At 39.5% G+C, this 23,244-nt stretch overlaps 1 protein-coding gene across 2 annotated transcripts in view; it reads left to right on the forward strand.

The window, feature by feature from the left end:
- GRM8 (glutamate metabotropic receptor 8) overlaps positions 1–23,244 on the forward strand; it is a 1,246,805-nt gene that overhangs the window by 796,942 nt on the left and 426,619 nt on the right. For both annotated transcript variants that reach the window (XM_040343692.1, XM_040343693.1), the window contains one exon: positions 3,583–3,720. In XM_040343692.1, coding sequence (XP_040199626.1) covers positions 3,583–3,720 — 138 coding nt within the window. The remainder of the gene's footprint in view (positions 1–3,582; positions 3,721–23,244) is intronic.

Below are 23,244 nucleotides of genomic sequence, written 5' to 3' on the forward strand. Positions count from 1 at the left end.
CTACAATAATAAATAACACTAGGGACAGTTTACTCAATAAACTCATTAAACTCCTATGGTATAAAGAAATATATGGTTATACTTTAGACCATTCAGATTTTTAAACCCTAAGAAGAATAACCCTGCCTTCTCTTCCTTCACCCAACTAGATAAAATATATAGTTTCCTACTCCCTGTTTTCAACTCCCACAGCGGTGTTAGGTATATCACATAAAACACAACAACACTAAACAAACAAAAAAAAAAGGAGGGGGGAATTACTATAAAATACAAATAAATTATAAATAAAACTACCAGAAATAGCTACTCAGACCGAAATCACCTCTCTGAATCCAACTCTGAACCAGCTTCATGTCCTACCACCAACCTATATATATATAGATTCTGCAGTTCAAGGTATTCCCTTAGCACCTTCCAAGGGAGCCAAATTTGGCAACATTCATAAGTGTCCAATTCCTGTGACAGAAGATTCTCCATCATCTCGATATGGTCCATCTCTAAAACCCACTCAATCAACTATGGAGCATACGTCGACCTCCAATTGCGCGGTATAACTGCTCTTGCAGCTGAAAACGCCTTAAAAGTCCTTTTTTAATGCTTTCATATGAACTGGGTAAGATAGATAAAAAAGGAATTTGTGGCATGTTGGGAATAGTTATCCCAGTTGATTATCCATTTTTAAATATTGATCCTCACAAACCATTAATAATGGGCTTGATCGTACTTTGTTAGATGTATTGTACGCTGCATAAGAGAGTGATAGGTTTCTATATATAACTTGGTGAGATCTTGTGGAATTTTTATATCCAGATATTTAAGTGTCAAAGTACAAATCTTAAATGGGAAATTATTCCCAAGAGCCTGGATTTGATGTGTTGACAGAGATACATTAAGAATTTCTGATTTGGACAAATTTACTTTAAAATTACTAAGGGCCCTAAAACGCTGAAATTCATACAACATAGAGGGCATAGAGACATATGGGTTGGTGACATAAAGTAGCAAGTCGTCAGTAAATTCTGCCAACTTCACCTCCTGCCCATCTAATTGTATGCCTGTAGGTAATACAAGAGTCTAAGAGCTGCTACCAGATGTTTCCTTTACTAAGATGAACAGAAGGGGAGACAGCGGGCATCCCTGACGTGTACCATTTTGAATAGGAAAGTTAGAAGACAGCGATTGATTAATCAGTATTGTAGCTCTTGGCTTAGTATAGAGTGCCATGATTTTCCTTAAAGCGGGGGTTCACCCTATCGACGGGAAAAAATTTTTTTTTTTTTTTTTACCTTAAAATCAGGCATTGTAGCGCGAGCTACAGTATGCCTGTCCCGAATTTTTTCCCCCCATACTCACCTTGTAGTCGTCCATCGAAGATACCGGGGAATGGGCGTGCCTCTGGAGACGGAGGATGATTGACGGCCGGCTCTGGCGCGTCACGCTTCTCCGGAAATAGCCGAAATAGGCTTGGTCTTCACGACGCGTGCGCATAGCCTGTGCGCAGGCGCCGTGAAGAGCCGAGACCTACTCCGGCTGTCTTCGGGGAGAGTGACGTGCCAGGGCCGGCCGTCAATCATCCTCCCTCTCCATAGGCACGCCCATTCCCCGCGGGAGCCGGAATCTACGATGGACGACTACAAGGTGAGTACGGGGTTAAAAAAATCGGGACAGGCATACTGTAGCTCGCGCTACAATGCCTGTCTCGATGGTAAAATCATGGGATTGTGGGTGAACTACCGCTTTAACAGGACTGGTCCTAGACCTATTTGAATCAAAGTTTGTTCCAAAAATGGCCAACTAACATGATCAAATGCCTTCTCTGCATCAACAGAGAGAAGGCTAGCTGGTATTCATACTGACTGAGTATGATCAGATAAAAGGGAATTATGGTAAGTGTGTTATCACGCGCTTCTCTCCCCTGTACAAACCCAACTTGATCTATATGTACCAGATTTGGAATATGGGATGGAGATATAGGACGATAGCTAGAACACAGTTTTAAATCCTTATCTGGTTTAGGAAGTAATATGATGTGTGCCTCTAGTGTCTAGGGTGAAAACCCATTAATAGCAGATATGCTGTTGAACACCCGAAGCATGAACAGTGTTTTATGTTCTTCATAGATCTTTTAGAATTTCGATGTAAAACCATCAGGACCATTTTTTTTACCCGATGGTGTATTAGTAATTCCTCAAGTAAAAAGGGAAATCCAAGGAGTTCCCACTATCTTTGTCTAATATTGGGGTAGCAGTTTCATACACAAAAGTTATAGCATCTACAAAATAGGGGATAGATCTATGGCACTTTTATTATTATCTTTTTTACTAGTAATAACGGCGATTTTTAGTGGGACTGCAACATTGCAGCGCAAAGATTGGACACTTTTGACACTTTTTTGGAACTATTGACATTATACAGCGATCATTGCTATAAAAAATGCACGGATTACTGTCACTGGCAGGGAAGGGGTTAACACTAGGGGGCGATCAAGGGGTTAAATGAGTTCTCTCATGTGTGTTTCTAACTGTGGGGGAATGTGACTGACTGGAGGAGGAGACAGATCTCTGTTCCTAATTACTAGGAACAGGCGATCTGTCTCTCCACTCCTTTACACAGACAAATCCACATTCTGACTCTTGTCTAGCGGGTGGCTGTAGGACATCACGGCCACTGGCCACGCGCATCGGGTTCCCCACCAGATGCGCACCTGCGTCTGCTATGGCTCTTAAAGGAGCCGACGTAACAGTATGGCGATTCACAGGAACGAACTGACCTGCTGCTGTATAATGATGGCGGCTAGCCGGCAAGTGGTTAACAAGTACCTACATATTTAAAATAATCTTTACCCAGTTTACGTTAACAAGTGCCTACAAGTGCACCTTCTTATATCTTCACACATCCCTTGGCCGAACCCTCCCAGAGGAAAAACCAAGAGGCTATGTTAGATCTCCACATCCAATATTTATTACTTTCTTCAAGATAAGTAAGTCGGTGATTCCTTCTTCTACCTAAAATGCATAAACATGCACTTTTGGTAAGTCTGAATTTGCATATTTATGCAAAGATCTTTTGTGTAGGCATGTAAATGCTATCACACGCCTGTAGGTAACTTAGTGATAACTAGCAAAGGAAAATTTAACTATTAAGACTAGTTTAAGTAAAGTTCCCAAACATAAGGGCATACTTTGAATTTGCAATCACTGTGCAAACTCCACTGTTCTATAGATCTTCCATTTTGGTGAGATGTATGAAGTGTTAATTTCATATTTAGTTGAAAATTAGCTCACTAGGGACTAGAGAAATAAATCACCCAAATTGGCAGCAGCTGAAAAAACTCTGCACCCCCAGCAGAGCTTATAATTGATGATTTCATAGGTATCACTCATCATTCTACTATCCTGGCAGAATCAACAGATACAAAAATTGTATAAGACAACAACAAAGACTACAACACGTAGAACTTTTATTGACTACAATAAAAGAAAAAGCCACACATCAAATATTAATTTGTTAAGTTACATATTTGAAGACCATTTGAGCGCTAACACTGTCAATTAATGATTGTTTTTGTTTTTATGAAAATAGGATTTGATAGATATTTTAGAAGCCGGTCTTTAGCCAATAATCGAAGAAATGTTTGGTTTGCTGAATTTTGGGAAGAGAACTTTGGCTGCAAATTGGGATCACATGGTAAAAAGAATAGCCATTTAAAGAAATGCACAGGTAAGTAGAAGCATGTTGCAAACATAAAATCACTCCAGAAGTTAAGATAATTGGGCTGTTTTACTGAACATTTTGAAAATCTTTATGTGCATATAAAAAAAGCATATTGGCATTTGCTTAATTGGATGTTTAATTTAATAGTCACACAATATATTGTGTGATGGTTCTCAACTCCTTTAGTAAATGTCCCTCAATGTGTTCCTTTTTCACCAGACAATGGAGACATTAGGTAAAACACATTTTCTTTTTGTAAATTGCTGCAGTCTATTGGATACAAAATTGCATGTCATTATAATTGCCAAGATCATTGCTTCTTCATGCAGCCACCTTTGCTTCTAAGATTTGTCTACTTCACGATGGGTCGATTTTATTGAAGATTTTATGTGGATTTGTAACAAACCTATAGATCACGGCTAGGCCTTTTAGGAATACAATACTAGACTGTTGGATTTGTGCTGATTGATGACAGCTGTTCTCGTGCACATCCTCCAGATAAGATCTGACATTAAATTATTAGCACTTAAGGATTCAAATTCTTTGAAAATCACACCTCAGTACTTTAAATTTGACTGTGTTTTAACACATTTTTACCAGGAAACAGGACGTTACTCTACAACTGTGTCTTTGCATAGCACATACAGTAAGACGTCATCCTATTAGCTTTACTGTCCTTGGTACTTCAACATCTATGTATATCGAAATACATTTTTTTGTGCAAAAAATGTGTAAGATACATCTATAGTACAATAGGCCAATGTCCTTAGAGGCAACATATAGAGGAGAAGCTGGAAAAAAAGTAAAATAAAATGTTTGTAAATTAAAGGTGCTAAAAAGATTACATAGATAGTGGCTTTAACGTGGATGTTCTGTAACTAATAAGTTAATTAAAGTTAGTAAATGTTGGGTGTGCACATGCAGACAGTGACAAGCCATAACATGCTAGAAAAGGGGGAAAAGAATGGAAAGCTGAGGACACATAATTAAAAACTGGAAAATAAACTGCAAACAATACAAGAGTTATAGGTATAATTAGAAAAAAACAAGTCGCAGTAATTCTAGTGTTGTAAGTTATCTTCATACTGTAATTATTTTTTTAAATACCCCAAGGTAGTAATACTACACTTTTGGAGAGCATGTGTACTCTAGCTTTTCAAAAAAAAAAGATGGTTCATACTGGTAGGAAATAGGTGTCATCTTTTAGTATGATCTGCTGACAGTCTGCTAGGTCTGCAAATCTAAACGTTTCTGTTCAGCTGCATTTAAAATGACATATAAAGGAAAGCATTTCATACCTAAAATAACCTTTTATTTTAATTAACTCCTTTTTACTAGTGTTTTTTTTTTTTTCTTATTTTTTCCTGTGGATTTTCATCTTTTGTGACACACATAAATTTCTGTTCTGAGTTGACCAAAGCCAGATTAAGGTTCTGCATGACTATGAATAAGGTGAGAGGATAGAGTATAACGATTACCACAGAGCATCTCTGTATTATTCTGTGCGGGTTCATCACTATTTGGATTTATTGTACTCGTATATTGTGCATGTTTTATTTCTGAAAAATACATTTTGATGCATTCTGTTTAACCATCTAAGTAAAGATACAGTTGCAAAACTATTGTGGTCTATGTCCTCTTAAGCAGAATTATTTACTTTATGTGTTCTATTCATTATAGTTATTTTAGCAATGGCAATAAAATCAATCAACAACGTTGTAGTGTTAGGTAATTTTATTTAATTGTGTTTATTATATATATATATATATATATATATATATATATATATATATATATATATATATATATATATATATATATATATATATATATATATATATATATATATAGGGTCTATAATTTTGCTGGCAGAACATTTGTGCATGAGTATTTTCATCACAGTAAATGCAGTGGAAAAGGTCAGATTTTCCTACTAACATTCAAGAAGTACAGTGCCTACTTTATTATATTGAGAAACTTGAAATGAACAACCAAAAGACTGCTTACATTTACAAGTTACTTTTGACCAACTTGTCCTTTGATATTCTGCAGATTGTGCTGTTTTTTTATTTTCCTTGCATGTCCCCCTCAGATCTACAGCGACTGCACTTCCAAGTGCACTTTCAGTGCAATTTCAAGTGCACTTTGCATTTGTAGTTTGCACTTGTAGTGCAAAGTGGATTTGCCTTTCATAAATAACTGTATCTACATATTTGCAGCCTAAAAGGTGACCTCTGAGAAAACGTGCACATAAAACATAAGCAATTAATGTCCTTGTGTATTTTAAACAAAATTAAATATATAGTTTTGAATACAACTAATGTAAGTCCTTTAACTTGGTTTGTTATCAGCCTCTTGTAATCCCCTGGGCAGTAGAGCTCAGAATAAGAGAAGGAAGGACAGCACTAGGAGCTGTTAAGGAGTGCTGTATGCACATAGGGTAACAAGGAACCTGCTTACAGTAGAGGAGATCACAGTAGAGGAGATCAGAGAGATGAGATTCCCAGTCTGCTTTTGTTCCTTCACTGACCATTCATAGGTGGGGGAACTTCGGAAATCAAAAGTCAGGTCTCCCATCCTGCTCTGTTTGGCAGGGCTGGATAAAATCCAAAACTGACTTAACAGAAATAAAATTCCTTTAGCAGGCAAAAGAGCTTCCATATGTGTATTTTAATTGTATTTAGCTGTTAGTCTGGAATTTAGCTTTAATTGCTTCTTATATCAGTTGACTCATATTCTGCTTAAATGCTGCACATGGCCCTTGCCTTGTAGCACTTCCTTTTTCATTGCCAAACAGGGTATGTCTGATTAAAAACAATATACTTTCTGCAGTGACTTCAAAACTTTAAATACCTTTAATCTCCCATTAGCCATGAACCTTATACTAATTTTATTTTGGTCACATAAATGTTTGGGAGCATTGTTTTTATCACTAAAAGCAAAGAGGTACTTTATAACTAAAAAAAAATAAATGGCATGGCATTGCTGACATGTGCCCTACTAAATTATGTAAAGTGTTTTTTAACCTATTGCCGACCACCGCACGAGTATTTACGTCGACAGAATGGCACGGCTGCGCAAATGGACGTATATATATATATATATATATATATATACACGTCCCCTTTAATTTGCCGGCAGTCACAAGCTCCGTGACGGCGCCCATGGGACCTGCAGACTCGATGTCCACCGGTGTCCCGTGATCGGGTAACAGAGCTGAAGAATGGGAATATGTCAGTGTAAACACAACATCTCCCTGTTCTTCCTAGTGACATGTCACTGATCGTCTGTTCCCTGTCATCGGGAACAGCGATCAGTGATGTGTCAGGCAAGCCACGCCCCCTAACAGTTAGAAGCACTCCCTGGGTCACACTTAACCATTTCAGCGCCCCCTATAGGTTAACCCCTTCACTGCTAGTGTCATTTTTACAGTAATCGGTGCATTTTTATAGCACTGATCGCTGTAAAAATGACAATGGTCCCAAAATGGTGTCTAAAGTGTCCGATGTGTCCGCCATAATGTCGCAGTCACGATAAAAATTGCTAATCGACGCCATTTCTAGCAAAAAATATATATTAATAAAAATGTTAAAAAACAAACCCCTATTTTGTAGACCCTATATATTTTGCGCAAACCAGTCAATAAACACATAAATTGCATTTTGTTTACCAAAAATATGTAGAAGAATACGTATCGGCCTAAACTGAGGAAAAAAATATATTTTTTATATCTTTTTGGGGGATATTTAGTATAGCAAAAAGTTAAAAATATTGAATTTTTTTCAAATTAATGCTCTATTTTTGTTTATAGCGCAAAAAATAAAAACCGCAGAGGTGATCAAATACCACCAAAAGAAAGCTCTATTTGTGGGAAAAACGCAGTGCCTAATCGCAAAAAGTGGCCTGGTCTTTGGCCAGCCAAATAGTCCGGGGCTTAAGTGGTTAATGACAGATCCATCTTACCTAAGATTTCTTTCTTATGAATAATAATAGTAAAGTAGTATATCTTTGTTTCTTTTCCCTTGAGGTCTTATGTACCAGTAGCCTGTGTATATAACATTCTGCAGAGATGACTAATTCACTTTATAGCTTTTGTAGGATAAGAAATGCTGATTGATGCATGGTTGCTATGGGTAAAGAGGTTCTAACTTCTGGGGACAAGTCTAACTCTGACTTGTCCCCCACTTTGAGCCTGGTCTGGCTACAGGTCTCAGAGCTGTGGCTAGTGGTTCAAATGAATGACAGTAGTCATATGACCTTTCCTCCCAGCCAAGTCTAAAATCTGAATACTGAATAGTAGACATGTGTAGTCGTTTTCGTCCGAATGCATTTTCGTCCGAATTTCTGGAATTTTTGCATTCGTTTTAACAAACAGTAGCGAACATGCAAAATCCGAAATACGAAAGATCCAATATAACAAATGCTTTATTTTAGTTTTGTTGTGACAACAGTTCGATATAGATAGAAGATTCGACATGACGGTGACAATAGTGATCTTTGTCTTTCGAATCTGCGGATGAATGTGCCTAACCTAACTCTATTAGTCCAAGATTAATCGACATAGAGAGATGAAGATTCGACGAAGCAGCTAAAAACATACGATCGCCGCGAGTGGAAATTTATGTCAAATGCTCAACCCATAGGCTATAGAAGAATTGTAATGTTGGTTGACTAGTAATAATAATTAAAAAATATAATTATTACTAGTCATACAATATTATTTATTTATTTATTTATTTATAAAAATGCTTATTGGGAGCGCAGTCATTACCCAAAAGGCCTCGATGCGCTCATAGAACTGACATATACAAACAGTCTCTTATTACTGTGCGATAATTATATAAAAACACATACTAACCATTTAAAAACTGAAGTACTAATATCTTACCCTAATTCGGACCATACACTTGAGAAAATAAAAAAGTTTTTAAAAACTTCCTAAATTTTAATAAATCCGTCTCACATCTTATGTATAGAGGTAGAGAATTCCAGAATATAGATCCCTGCACATCCAGTGTCCTCCCTCCACATGTAGTCTTTCTAAACCTGGGGACAGTTAAATTGACCTGATTAGCAGATCTCAACGCTCTGTTGGGAACATAACAGGTAAATTTTTCTTGTAGGTACCCTGGGCCTATCTTGTGGATAGCTTTGTGGACGATACAACCCACTTTGAACAAAACCCGATCAGCAACCGGTAACCAATGCAGGGCTTTCAGAGACGGTGTAATATGCTCCCGACGACCCACACCAGTTAGTAACCTAGCTGCAGCGTTTTGGATCAGCTGAAGCTTATGCAGAAGGATTTTTGGACACCCCATGTATAGCGCATTACAGTAGTCAAGCCGGCTACCAATAAAAGCATTAATCACGTGCACTTTGTCCACCTCGTCAATAAAATGCAGTGTAGAACGCAGAAGTTTCAGTTGGTAATAGCATAAGCTCACCACCTGATTCACCTGCGATTTTAATGACAATTTGGAATCCAGAATGATTCCCAAGTCCCGAACCTGGGTAGCCGGGGTAGGGGATGGCATAAACGAAGCCGGCCAGGAAGGAAAATCATTCAGACTGGCCTTACTCTGATTGCTAATAACAATACACTCCGTTTTAGAGCCATTAAGTTTTAAATAGTTGGCTCCCATCCAGGACTGTATCTCCTCCAGGCAGGATGCCAGATCCACCTGTACTTCCTCCTTTTAGAATATTAGAATTCTACTATAGCTTGTGGGCGGATCATTTGACCAGAAATGTACGATTGCGGCGTCGTACAGTTTAGCTGCTTCGTCAAATCTTCTTAGAACATTCGACAGACACCATAAGCATTCAATGACAAATTCGACCATAATGAATTTGGATTTTTGGACTAATGCATTTTTTAATGAAACAAAATAAATTAAAACTCATTTTGGAAGTTACAAAATAATTGTATTTTTCAGACGAAAACGAAATTCCGAAACAAAATATTTCAGTGCGCACATGTCAACTGAGTAGTATATGAAAAATTGAAAATAGTTTTACAAGAAACTAAATCTGTAGTGTCTGAGCACCATAATTTTTTTGAGGCAAGAGTCAAGTTAGCACATCTTTTCTCCATACTCTATTCAAAGGCTTATTACAAAGCTCTATAGTGATCAGTGGGCGTATGTTCTACTGTATATTCTGTAATTCTTAGCTAGTAGGTATCAAAGCTATTATATAAAATCACATACAAGTCATTTGAAAATGAACTTTTAAGTGAAATTTTGAAAAAAAAAAGAGTTTAAACAAAATGTAGGAACAACTTTAAAAAAATATATTTGACACTAGACAAGGTTGTTTCAAAACGCCGCCATTAAGCATTAGGATGATAAAGCAGTGAAATAAAAGCGTTCATAAGAAGTTCTCGGTACACTCTCACTTATATTTAAAACATAGAAATAAAATAAATAATGCTGATGAAAATAATTATAAAGTAATATCCAGATGGTATCGAGTGCCGGCCACCCTCAGGGTCAGGATCTGCTCCTGACTCTTGCTGGAGATGTGCTCTTTCTACAGGTACGTACTGTCATATCTGGTGGGATTGTGATATAATTCGCCCATTTTGGAACCTAACTTTTCAAATATACTCAGACCTCTATGATGAACCTCTCACCCCCCTCTCCCTTCATAGCCCTCCTGTCCATCCTCCCAGGTTCCATTAAATTCCAAAAGCATACCCTCTTAAAATGTTGTCTCAGCGCTGGTGGACAATTGATTTCCAGGCACTGGAAGTAATCTACCCCCCCTGACTATAGTCGAATGGGTGAGCGAGATGAACAGCATTATGCTCATGGAAGAGTTGCAGGCCAAGTCCCTTGATAGGTATCCAAAATTCTCCTTAACTTGGGGTATTTGGAGGCATTACTCTACCTCAGACAAGCTTAAGGCCAGGCTCAGGCCCAGTATGACCTCCTAAACTCCTGTCGAGTTCTGACCTACATTTTTTGTTTTCCTTAAGCCTCGTACACACGACCGAGAAACTTGACAGGCGAAACTACCTATCGTTTTGCTCGTCAAGTTCCTTGTTAGGCTGTCAAGGATCTCCGCGAGACAAATTTTCCCATTCCCGTCGAGGAAAAAGAAGACATGCTCTCTTTTTGGCTCAACGAGATCCTCGACAGTTTCCTTGTCGAAGAGTGTACACACGACCGGTTTCCTCGGCAAAAAAAAAAAACCAGCAAGTTTCTTGCTGGTTTTTGCAGAGAAACTCAGTCGTGTGTACGAGGCCTGAGACTATTGATTTTTGTAATGGAGTTGGGCACGCCATCTCCCCCCCCTTCCTTTACCCGTTCCTTTCCCCCCTCTCTTTACTAGACCTATTTCTATGTCTCTTTCCTCTTTGTCTACTTGCCCTGCTTCTGGGCCACTCAACCTAGCCATACCATTGATTCTTTGGTTCCCCGTTAGTTTTGTACATCATTCGAGACTTCTGGGTATGGTACGGACCCCTTACTGCCTTGCTGCTACCTGCACTCCTGCCTTAGTTTTCTTCTTTTTATTTTTCTTACTTCCCTGGGTCCTGGTCGCAGCAGGTTCCCGTTGGGGCGTCCAGGCCAAGGGTAGCCTCTACCTGACGCAGGTTTGCATTGCATACTTTTGTTTGTACCACCAAAGTGCCTATGGAGTAATCATTTGTACACACTTGTTTATATGGTATGGAAATGTACATGTTTTACATTTTACTGATCGGGCTACCCCTTGTTGGGTACTTGATCTGATGTCTTCTATTTTCTGTTATACCTGTCTAAAAATTATAATAAATACTTATTGAACCTACAAATAAAGTGCTCATTGCATATAATTTCAAAGGTGTAAAATCCAAAAAAGTGAAAAAATATCCTTTTTACTCATTAAATTTAACATACTACACTGTGAGAGGCTCCTCTTTACTTATCTACATGTGATTGAGCTGTATGCAGAGTAATTAAAATGAACAGGAGGGTCATCCATGTGTGATGACATTAGAGCTGGATTGCATAGCCTCATGTGAAAACCTGTCAGTTGGGGACAAACAAGGCACTGTATAACTTCCTGTATTAGGGGTCATGAATTTCTGGTGAGTGAGTTGCCCCTTAAAATCTTGGTGGAGAGGAAGAGCCCAATTCCTTCTTTGGTGTCCTATTTCTTCCCTTTTTGGATTTTACATATTTGGGCTTATTTGCACTGAGCCCTTTATTTGTAATATTTTTACGGACATTGTAATTTTTATGTAAAGTTTGTTGTTTGAGGTTGTGAGAGCGCTGTTAATAATTTAGCCTGATTGTTCCATCGACAGACTTAACCATTAAGCCCTGTACACACGATCGGTTTGTCTGATAGAAACGTTTGTTTTCCATCGGTAAAAAAAATGGAACATGTTTTAAAATTTTCCTATGGATAAAAAACTGATGGAAAAAAACGATCGTCTGTGTGAAACTCCATCGGAGAAAAATCCACGCATGCTCAGAATCAAGTTGACGCATGCTCGCAAGCATTGAACGTAATTTTTCTCAGCACGTCGTAGTGTTTTACGTCACCGCGTTGGACACGGTCATATTTTTGACTGATGGTGTGTAGGCAAGACTGATAAAAGTCAGCTTCATTGGATATCTGACGAAAAAATCCATCGGATTAGATTCCATCAGATATCTGGTCGTGTGTAAAGGTCTTTAGTCTTAAAATGAGCAGCTCTAATTATACTATAAATATACTTTTTTTATTACGTAATTTTTCATTTTTTATTTTCTAATATTGTTTCTACACATTTTATCCATGTAATATTTTCTACACCTAACACTGGTATTGTGCAGGTGTAAGGATTTATACTGAGATTGTACTGTTTAACCACTTGAAATCCGCACTATAGACGAAAGACGTCCACAGCACGGCTCTCAAGTGTCGGGTGGACGTCCCTGGACGTCCTGTTGTTTACATTCCCTGTGCGCGCCGCTGGGGGTGCGCAGTGGGGAAACACTGTGCCCGGCGCATCACTGCAAAGCCGGTGCGCGTGCCTCGCGGCCGTGATGTCCACCAGCTACCCCTGATTGGCGGTGACAGCAGGGACGTCCTGTCAGGAAGAGAGGAGACTGATCTGTGTCCCTTGTACATAGGGACACAGCATCGGTCACCTCCCCCAGTCAGTCCGCTCTTCCCACACAGTTAGCACACACCCAGGATACACATTTAACCCCTTCCTTACCCCCTAGTGTTAACCCCTTCACTGCCAGTCACATTTATACAGTAATTAGTGCATTTTTATAGCCCTGGTCGCTGTATAAATGTGAGTGGTCCCAAAATTGTGTCAAAAGTGTCCGATACGTCCGCCGTAGGCCTGACAAAAAAAATCGCAGATCGCGGCCATTACTAGTAAAAAAAAGAAATCATAAATCTATCCCCTATTTTGTAGGCGCTATAACTTTTGCTCAAACCAATCAATATACGCTTATTGCGATTTTTTTAACAACAATATGTAGAAGAATACGTATCGGCCTTAAAAAATTGGGATATTATTATAACAAAAAGTAAAAAATATTGTGTTTTTTTTCAAAATTTTCGGTCTTTTTTTGTTTATAGCGCAAAAAATAAAAATCGTAGAGATGATCAAATACCCCCATATGAAAGCTCTATTTGTTGGAAAAAAATTATAAAAATATAATTTGGGTACAGTGTTGTATGACCGCGCAATTGTCATTCAAAATGCGTCAGCGCTGAAAGCTGAAAATTGGTCTGGGCACGAAGGGGGTTTAAGTGCCCAGTAATAAAGTGGTTAAGCCACAGAGCAATAACCTTATTTTTTTTGTTGATGTTGTTGGATAGAGTATGTAAAGAAGAGAACACTTGTTTGGTTATATAAGGCCCCTTTCACACTACCGTGACTCCAACGTCGCGCGATTCTGCCACAATTTTGTGGCCACGATTTTTTACGCGATTTTAGGGAATGCCTATGTAATTTGCATCAAAGTCGGACCAAAGTAGTGTAGGGACTACTTTAAAGTCGGCACGACTTGAAGTAGTACTAATATGAATGGTTGTCATTGGAAATCATTGGGAAAAACTTGTGCAGTACCAAGTTGCAGGACACGTTGTACAAGTGTGAAAGGGGCCTTAGAGAGATCTATTCTCACTCACTTTTACTGTGACAATTGTTTCACAAAACAGGAAGTGATGGAAAATCTCCAACACAGGCAATTGTACTCGCTTTGCTAAATGCATGTTAAAACTTTACTGCATGTATTGTTGTCACTGTTTATCTATGTGATGTTACATGGCAAAGGATTGAAAACATAGAGACAGGTTAGAAACTCTCTCACATTTTCATTGCTGTCTGTATCCTCAGCAATGATGTTTATTTTCAACTTTTTTCCTTGAGATATGACAGCAAGTAGACAGTTCCGCTAAATTTAGAAGAACTCCAAACTAAAACAGATGTCACTGTAACAGAGCCCCCCATTGGGAGCTATCCCTTTTGTCCTGTCTACGTGACAACCATACTATTTTGGATTTGCTCTTACTTTCTGTTTTGATAAGACTGATAAATAATGAAAAACAATAGTGGCCACAGAAAATATTAACACTTTGGGCCCAATTTGGACATTTTAATTTAGGGGTGTACTCACTTTTGTTGCCAGCGGGTTTAGACATTAATGGCTGTGTGTTGAGTTATTTTGAGGAGACAGAAATGTACATTGTTATACAAGCTGTACACTCAACTACTTTACATTGTAGCAAAGTGTAATTTCTTCAGTGTTGTCACTTGAAAAGATATAATAAAATATTTACAAAAATGTATCTCACTTTTGTGAGATACTGTGTGTGTACCTTTAACTCATAAACATACCTTCTATGGCTTTCTGCCTCCTCCAAATCTTCAAATTCCATATTTTGCTGATAGGATTCGACTTCCTTTTAGAGGGTGGCTATGTTCATTCTGCATGGTCCCATTGTATGTAAGAATGTAGTCACTCTTTCTAGCTTGCTCCCAACATGAAGTGGGGGCTATAGCCTTTAAGATGTGTAGTATGCATAGAGCAGTGCACATGACCACAACTAATGCGCACTGCTGATTTCAAACACATGGAAGTGAGGGGGGAAATGAAAGGTTAGAACGCTCATGGAAGGATTACAAGAAACTATTAAATTAAAAACAGATTACAGGAATATTATGTAGTGGAAGGGTATTAGTGGTTTTTAGTGAATAAGGATGTAATTTAGTGTGAATTTAAGCAAGTACCCTGAATAATTTACCTTGTGTCTTGAATTCCTCTTGAAATGTAGCAGTGGAGCTTCTGATTTGTACTGTGATCATTTAAACTTGCCCAGTGTCCTCCACACTCTCCATGCATCAAGTGTTATTTCCATAGGTGGACCTCTAAGTGTGTGTAGTTTTATGAGTGCTTTACAGATTTCTGCACTTCCTGGATTCCTCCTTTCAATCGCTCAACCTTCTCTTTCACTTCAACCGAATATTTAGAAAGAAAAACACTTTTCATAGTTTGTTATAACATTTTGCAAACAGGAAATTTTTCGCCTGATTTGCACTGATGAGGCTGCACTGATAAGGCAGCACTGATGGGCACTGGTATTGAAAGTGATGGTGAAGCGCTGTGAACTAATAATAGAAGGGGATCTCAATACCTAACAAGTAGGTAACCCTAAAGTGAAATACATAAATAAATAAATAAATAAATAAGTAGATACTAGGTGACTATTACAGGGAAAGAAAGGTGAATAAACAACATATAATGTGAACATAAAGTGACACGAATGTACCAGGCTGGATGAACCAGAAACACAGTGGTAAAGGTGCACAGATGTGAACCAAACAGTAGCTTACACAAACTAAAATAACTGTGTACAGAAACAATGTATAACAGAAATACGTGAAAAATGGTCTATTTAAAAAAGTGACATCCCAGAAGACAGTCCAGTGTGGCACGAATGTACCAGGCTGGATAAACCAGAGACACAGTAGTGAAGGTGCACGGATGTGAACCAAAATAACTGTGTACAAAAACAATGTATAACAAAAATGCGTGAAAAGAAGTCTATTTAAAATAGTGACGTCCCAGAAGACAGTCCAGTGTAAAAGTAGGCAAACTTCGGTGCGCACACCTCTTGTGGTACTAGATGCTCACCTCAGAGCCATAGCATGGATGGCTCAAAGTACCAAACAATGTCTCCCTAGGGGGTGCAGTCACACGGATTGAGGTTGAGATGAAGGGGGCTCCTCGTCAAATATTCATACAAACATGGAAGCAAAAATAAATGGATAATAGCATAATCCTGTGGGAAACCTTGGAAATGATATATCACATATACACGCACTCACATTGAGGCTGTGGATAGTGGACCTATCTCCACGAACACCGCGTTCGTATCCGGAACTGGTATGCTGGAGGATCACTGACAGACAAAACAACTCTCACTTCCACCTTCTCTGTATCTTCCACCTCCTGTCCGTAGTATCAGCCAGTGCTCAGGGGGTACAAGATGGAAGAAAAGAGAGGAAGGCCCATGGTGCAGTATCTTATGAAATTTATTAGAGTACAAGTAGCAGCAAAGTAAAAACTCACATTTAAAATTGGGGCAGAAGCAAAACACCTACGAGCGGCGAGCTCGTCTCATCGCCGTCGGTCTGTGTCGGCTCTGTAACTCCTATTCCCTTATGCGTATTCATCACATCACATGACTTCTTCAGGGGATAACGCAGGGTGTAAGCAATAGGCTTAAATACTGATGGGCACTGATAGGTGGCACTAAAGGCACTTATAAGTGGCAATGATGAGGCAGCACTGGTGGGCACTGATAGGTGGCCCTGATAGGTGACACTGGTGGGCACTGATAGGAGGCACTGAAGGGCACTGATATGTGGCACTGATAATCACTGGTAGGTGGCACTCATAGGCAGCACTGATAGGTGGCACTGATGATGAGGCACTGATGGGCACTAATTGGAAGCACTGATGGGCACTGATCCGTGGCACTGGTGGGCACTGGTAGGTGGCACTGGATAGCAGTACTGATGGTCACTAGTAGGTGGCACTGTTGGACACTGGTTATGAGCAGTGGCTGTCAATGTATGGGAACCATGTCCCCTTTACACAAGAAGGTATTCGACTTATTACCAGCTTCTGTTTACATCATGTGATCAGCTGTCATTTGCTGACATCTGGTCAAGTCCCAGGGACTCGATAATCACAAAGCATGCCATAGGGGGCATACCGGCAGCGTGAGGACGGGAGGACATCCATGTATACCCTCCCAGCAATCTAAGCCCACACTTTACCCATCTTTCGGAAATAGCATGGGCATCAAATTGCTAAAAGAACCACAGGTGTATACTATAAAAAAGAAAGCATTTCATTGCTGCAAATGTGTGAAATCCAGAAATATAACATTTCTCCTGTGGGATTTCCACAGTAGACCATGCCTGCACAATGTGTGTTAAAATTGTCACTTTGATGGGTTGATTTACTAAAGACAAATAGGCTGTTCATTTTGTAAGAAAATGTTCCCTTACTTTAGTGAATGACAAGATTTAATAAATTAAAAGAGAAGTATAGCCACATCTTTTTTGGCCATACTTTCTTCTGGGTCACAGGAGCACACTTACTTTTGTTCTCTTGTGACCTAGAGTCAGCTTATAGCAGGTAAATGCTCATTTTGACAAGGGGAATCAGGTAGTTTTTTTAAAATCGAAGCCGTACTTACCGTTTTAGAGAGCGCTCTTCTCCGCCGCTTCCGGGTATGGTCTTTGGGACTGGGCGGTCCTATTTGATTGACAGGCTTCCGACAGGCTTTCGACGGTCGCATCTATCGCGTCACGAGTAGCCGAAAGAAGCCGAACGTCGGTGCGGCTCTATACGGCGCCTGCGCACCGACGTTCGGCTACTTTCGGAAAATCGTGACGCGATAGATGCGACCGTCGGAAGCCTGTCGGAAGCCTGTCAATCAAATAGGAACGCCCAGTCCCGAAGACCATACCCGGAAGCGGGGGAGAAGATCGCTCTCTAAAACGGTAAGTACGGCTTCGATTTTAAAAAAACTACCCGATTCCCCTTGACAAAATGAGCATCAATCTAAGGTTAAAAATTTCCTTTTCGGGTGAACCTCCACTTTAAGCTACCCCATCTTTCAACCTCCCATATTATACTGAATGAGTGATTCTATGCCAGTAGTACAGTATAGTCAATATAAAAAAATAATAAAAAAAAAACTGTTTACAACACCTGTCTATGATTTTAAATTTTCTATTGCATTTTTCTCAACCCTTGCAGGAATAAACAAATTTTGACTATTTGAACTTTGCGTGTATGCTTTATATGTTTATATCAGATATATTTATTGCTGGCATTAAACCAGGGAATGGTTATTTTAACTAATCCCCTCTTCAAAGATTAATTTTATTTGGAAAACAAATTATAAAAAGAGATTTTTTTTATTAGCGGTTGTGAGTCATAATGAAGTTAGTATCACGAAAGCTACATCGGTTATTCTGATGGAAAATAATGACTTTGTAAGAATATTAAAAAATCATCAGACAATACAAAACACAAACAGGAACATAAATCAGAAAAACACAGCAACTAATATTACAATTATGTCCCTGGGAGCGGTAATAATATTCTTATAGTGAACCCTTAAATGAATCATTGCTTAAATATAAGATGTGGTTATATTGTCTAATTTTCTCAAATACAAACATATTCTCTTTTCTTTAAATATTAACAGTATCATCCGTTTGCAAATTACAAGTCTGAATGTTCTGTGCTAAATGTTGTTTTTTTTTCATGTATAATACATGTTTTCAAAGAAACTAGAATTTTTATAGGATTCAAATTCCTGGGGTTTTCTCAGTAAATGGTCTCTCTTTAATCCGGAACAATTAACCATAAAAAGATGCAAAATGAGTAGTGGCCTTTGATTTTTGTAAGATTGTTTATGTGTCTTCTAAAGGGTGTGTAAATTCTAAAACTTCTCTTATATGTTTTATTTTGGTCTGTTAAAGATGACACAAAAAAAAAATGTTATCTGTTTTATATTGCAAAACAATCACGTTGAATGTGTCAGAAATGTACGGTACTTTAAATGTAATTCTCAAAGAGACTATTAAGCCCTCCCAGTTCTTATATTAGGACTACAAGTCAATTAGTGCCTATTTTTTGGGGGGTTTGGGTCAAGCATGGATTCAAGGTGAGCCCAGTCCATTCGTTGTTTGCAGACCTAAAGAACGAAGGCTTATTTTGCAACTGTAGCAACCAACTACCAATAATGCACTTCCTGGCCTTTGAACTTTGGTTGTATGGCTTAGAAGGTCCAATTATTACAATTAAACGGGATTTATATAGTGCCAACTATACACAATAATTGTGCATCATGGAGGTATATGTGCAGCACATGGGGATTAGGGCCCACCTACCGCAACCGCACCCACCCCACCCACCCTGCAGCTTTACATTTGCGTTGAGTGGTTGTCAGGGGGATGAAGCTGAACGCCACAAAAATAACCAAGTAATCTAATTATGTACTAGAAAAATGCTGTAATTTTATATTCTAATGCCTCGTACACATGACAAAGTTTTTCCCGACATGATTCCTCTCCAGCCTGACTTGCATACACACGTTCATGGAAAAAAACATCCAAACAAAGCGCGGTGACGTACAACGCGTACGAGGGGACTATAAAGGGGAAGTTCCTTTCGAATGGCGCCAACCGTTGGGCTGCATTCTTGATTCTTAGCTTCTGAGCGTGTGCGTTTTTTTCCCCCTCGGAAAAGTATACACATGACCGTTTTTCGCAACAAGAAAAAAACTGACAGGTAACGCGACAAGAAAAAAGAGAGCTGTTTTTTTTGCGGGCTGTTTTTTAGTCGAGAAAACTGCTAGGGAGCATACTCACGACCGGTTTTAATATAAAAAATGGCAGTTTGTGTGTACAAGGCATAATACATGATTACCTTCCAAGTGATTAAAGCTATGCCTTATTCACAAACAGAAATTTTGCTAGGTGAACATCCTCTAATACTTTATTAAGGAGCCCAAAGCTGTATTCCTTAAAGCGGAGTTCCACCCATTTAAAAGTCAGCAGCTACAAAAAGTGTAGCTGCTGACTTTCAATATTCAGACACCCACCTGTCCCACAGTCCAGCGATGCGGGTGCACGAAACCTTGCTCCTCTTCCCCCTTCTCAGTGGTGCCGTTATTCTAACTGTGGGAGCTTGGCTGTGGCTTCACAGCCGGGTGAGCACTGCGCATATGCGAGCTGCATGCTGTGAATGGCCGGGCAATCTTCTGGGATCTGTGACGTGTCCCAGAAGATTTCAGGGAGTGAGGGTAGAGCGGTGGTCTTCCTTCCAGGGCTGCTGTGCCACGGGGGAAAGTGGTAGCTGGGTGCCTGTTAAAACTGCCCAAAAAAAAATTACATTGTGTCATCTCCTGTAAAATTCCTGTTTATTTCTTTCTTCTGCAGATGAGTGAATATTTCAAATAGCTACAGCTATAATTTATTGAGTGAAGCTTCTTAACTCCTTTAGTAAATCAGTGTCAGTTTCTACTGAAATCTCTTCTTTTGCCTTTCATTAAAAAATAGGAGATCCTGCTCTCTCTTATGCTGACGAGTAACCTTCTGATGTTCTTTCCTGGCCTAATTTTGTTTGCATTAAATAATATTTTCCTAAGTTGTTAAAGTGGAGGTTCACCCTAATAACATGTATATCTGACCAACTTCCTTATACTTGTAACAAGTACAGTCCCCAATTTGTTTTGTTTTTTATGCTGTACGTACCTTGTAATCCATCTTTTCAATCTACTTCTCCCCGCGGGAGTAAGCGTTTCTATGCCTAGGGGGATTGTCATGATTGACGTCTGTTCCCCCCGGTGGATAAGGCCCCGCCCCCCCCCCCGTATTGCATAGGCACGCACGAGTTACGGGGTTTCCGAAAGAAGCCGAACATGGAGAGCGCAGGCGCTTTATAGAGCCGACTCACATCTCTGCATGTTCGTTTTTTCGTAAACTCTGTAACACGTGCATGCCTACGCAAAACGGGGGGCGGGGCCTTTTCCGCCGGGGGGAACATACGTCAATCATCTGGGCGACCTCCCAGATGACAATGCCCCTAGGCATAGAAACGCCTACTCCCCCGGAGAGAAGTAGATTGAAAAGATGGATTACAAGGTAGGAATAGCATAAAAAAAAAAAAATGGGGACTGTACTTGTTACAAGTATAAGGAAGTTGGTCAGATATACATGTTATTAGGATGAACCTCCGCTTTAAAAGCAGACACATTTTAGAACTAAAGAATTTTTGAGAAGAGTAAATTTTATCAGATTATTATTTTACATGTCCATCCGTAATCATTTTGTTGGAAGTCTTCTTAGGTGTGAGTCTTGGCATTCCGTACACAGCATTAGCCCTGAAAGCACATTGCTTTCGGCTGACTCTGCATTCTTATCTGCTACTGTTTTTGATGTTTAATTCTGGCTTCTAAAATGTGTATTTTGTACAGGCAATGAAGTTCCATCCTCTCTTGGAAGCAAACATTTCAGCATACTGACATGTGCCATGGCAGATCTCATTTTGTTCAGTAGCTTTGCAATGATGTCTTGTTCCAGCTTCCTAAACCTGTACTGTATACTCCTTTTAAAGCATTTAAACTTGTTAAACTCACTAAATTGCACTACTTTAAAGTTTAAAATTTGGGTGTGGTATAGCTGCTGCTTCCTGGCTTGAATCACAAACTGAAATAAGAACTGCTGAATTTACCAATGTCAATCATCTACGTAGGAATCAAAAATCAACAGAATGAACAAGAAAAGTTAATTATGGGGATTTTTTTTTCAATCTCAGTTTATACAATGCAATTTTAGGCTAGACAGCCTTCCCCATCCCAGTTCTACTGTGCACCCACCCACCCCCATATTTCTAATTATTATCAGAGCATCTGAGATTTTAACTTATCCACATAAACTTTTATTTATCCACATACACTTTCACATAAAAAAACAAAAACAAATAAACTGTATTTTAACTATTAAAAAATGGAAAAGAACAAACAGGTTATAGAAAACCTGTAAAAACTAAAAAAAAAAAAAAAATCTTTCTAAGAAGGCTACAACTTCACTCCAGCAAGCTTTAGGACAAACTTTATAAGAACGGAACTAAAAAGGCCTATGATACTTATTGTACTCTTCCAAAAACTAGCATTGTAGGGTTCTATGGGCCAGATCCACAAAAGGGATATGCAGGCGTATCTACTGATACGCCGTCATATCCCTGTTTCTATCTATGCGACTGATTCACAGAATCAGTTACGCATAGATATTCCTAAGATCCGGCAGGTGTAATAGTTTTACACTGTCGGATCTTAGGATGCAGTACCTCTGCCGCCGCTGGGGGCATTTCTCGTCGAAATTCCGCGTCGGGTATGCAAATTAGCACTTACGGAGATCCACAAAGCGGTTTCCCTTCGTGAAGTCTCCGTAAGTTGTTAGTTTGCAAATGCAAAATTAGGGCTGCTTTTACAAAGTGTAAAGTTAGTACACCATGTAAAAGTAGACCCTTCTTTCCCGCGACGCTGTAAAAAAAATTTAATATTTTTTTTCCCGACGCAACTTTTTTTTACCCGGCAGCGATTCACAAAACTCGGCGCAACGTAACTTCGCGCAAAGCACGTCGGGAAAATCGCATCGGGAGCATGCGCAGTATGTCCGGCGCGGGAGCGCGCCTAATTTAAATGGGACTCGCCCCATTAGATTGGGCACGCCTTGCGCCGGACGGATTTAAGTTACACCGCTGAAAATTTCTAGGTAAGTGCTTTGTGGATCGGGCACTTAGGTAGAAATTTTGCGGCGGTATAACTTAAATCCCAAAAATTAGGTTGCGCCCGCTGTACGTGGATCTGGCCCTATGTGCTGAATTGCAAGGTATATGTCAATTTAGTTTACAATGGCAATAGAAAATAGAGTATGAGTTTCAAAGCCTACATGCCATATGTCAAAAAGCCATTCAAAAGGCAGACTTTAACACTGAAAAAAAAAGCACACACAAACACCATTATCCCTTCAATTGGAAGTGAAAACAAACAGACCACTTTCTGGTACATGGAAAACAGACGGACCAACCAACCTCCTAGGTAAAAATAAGCTTACCCAGCAAAACCCAACATCATCCTGGTGAATGGATGTGGGAATAAAGGCCCTTGTCCCTCTTGTAAAGTACCTCAACAATGTTGAAGAAGACATGTATCCTGGTATAGTTCAGGTGGTAGGGCCGAATGCTTCCCTACCTCCATTTTCTGGCTACCCAGGCTCAGGGCCAGTGCTACCATTAGGCGGACTAGGCAGCCGTCTAGGGCGCACTGTCATCAATGGTGCAACTACGGCTGCTGTGTGCACAGCTTTCTGGTGTGGAGAAGACATAGCTTTGCCCTTGTGTGTAGAGTCGGCTGTCAGTCTGAGATGACTGACAAACACAAGGAGGGGGGAGGACTAGTGCGGAGATGGCGTGGCTCAGTCACTGGGGAAAGCAC

Source organism: Rana temporaria, chromosome 3 (assembly GCF_905171775.1).
Source record: "Rana temporaria chromosome 3, aRanTem1.1, whole genome shotgun sequence".
NCBI classification, from domain to species: Eukaryota; Metazoa; Chordata; class Amphibia; order Anura; family Ranidae; genus Rana; species Rana temporaria.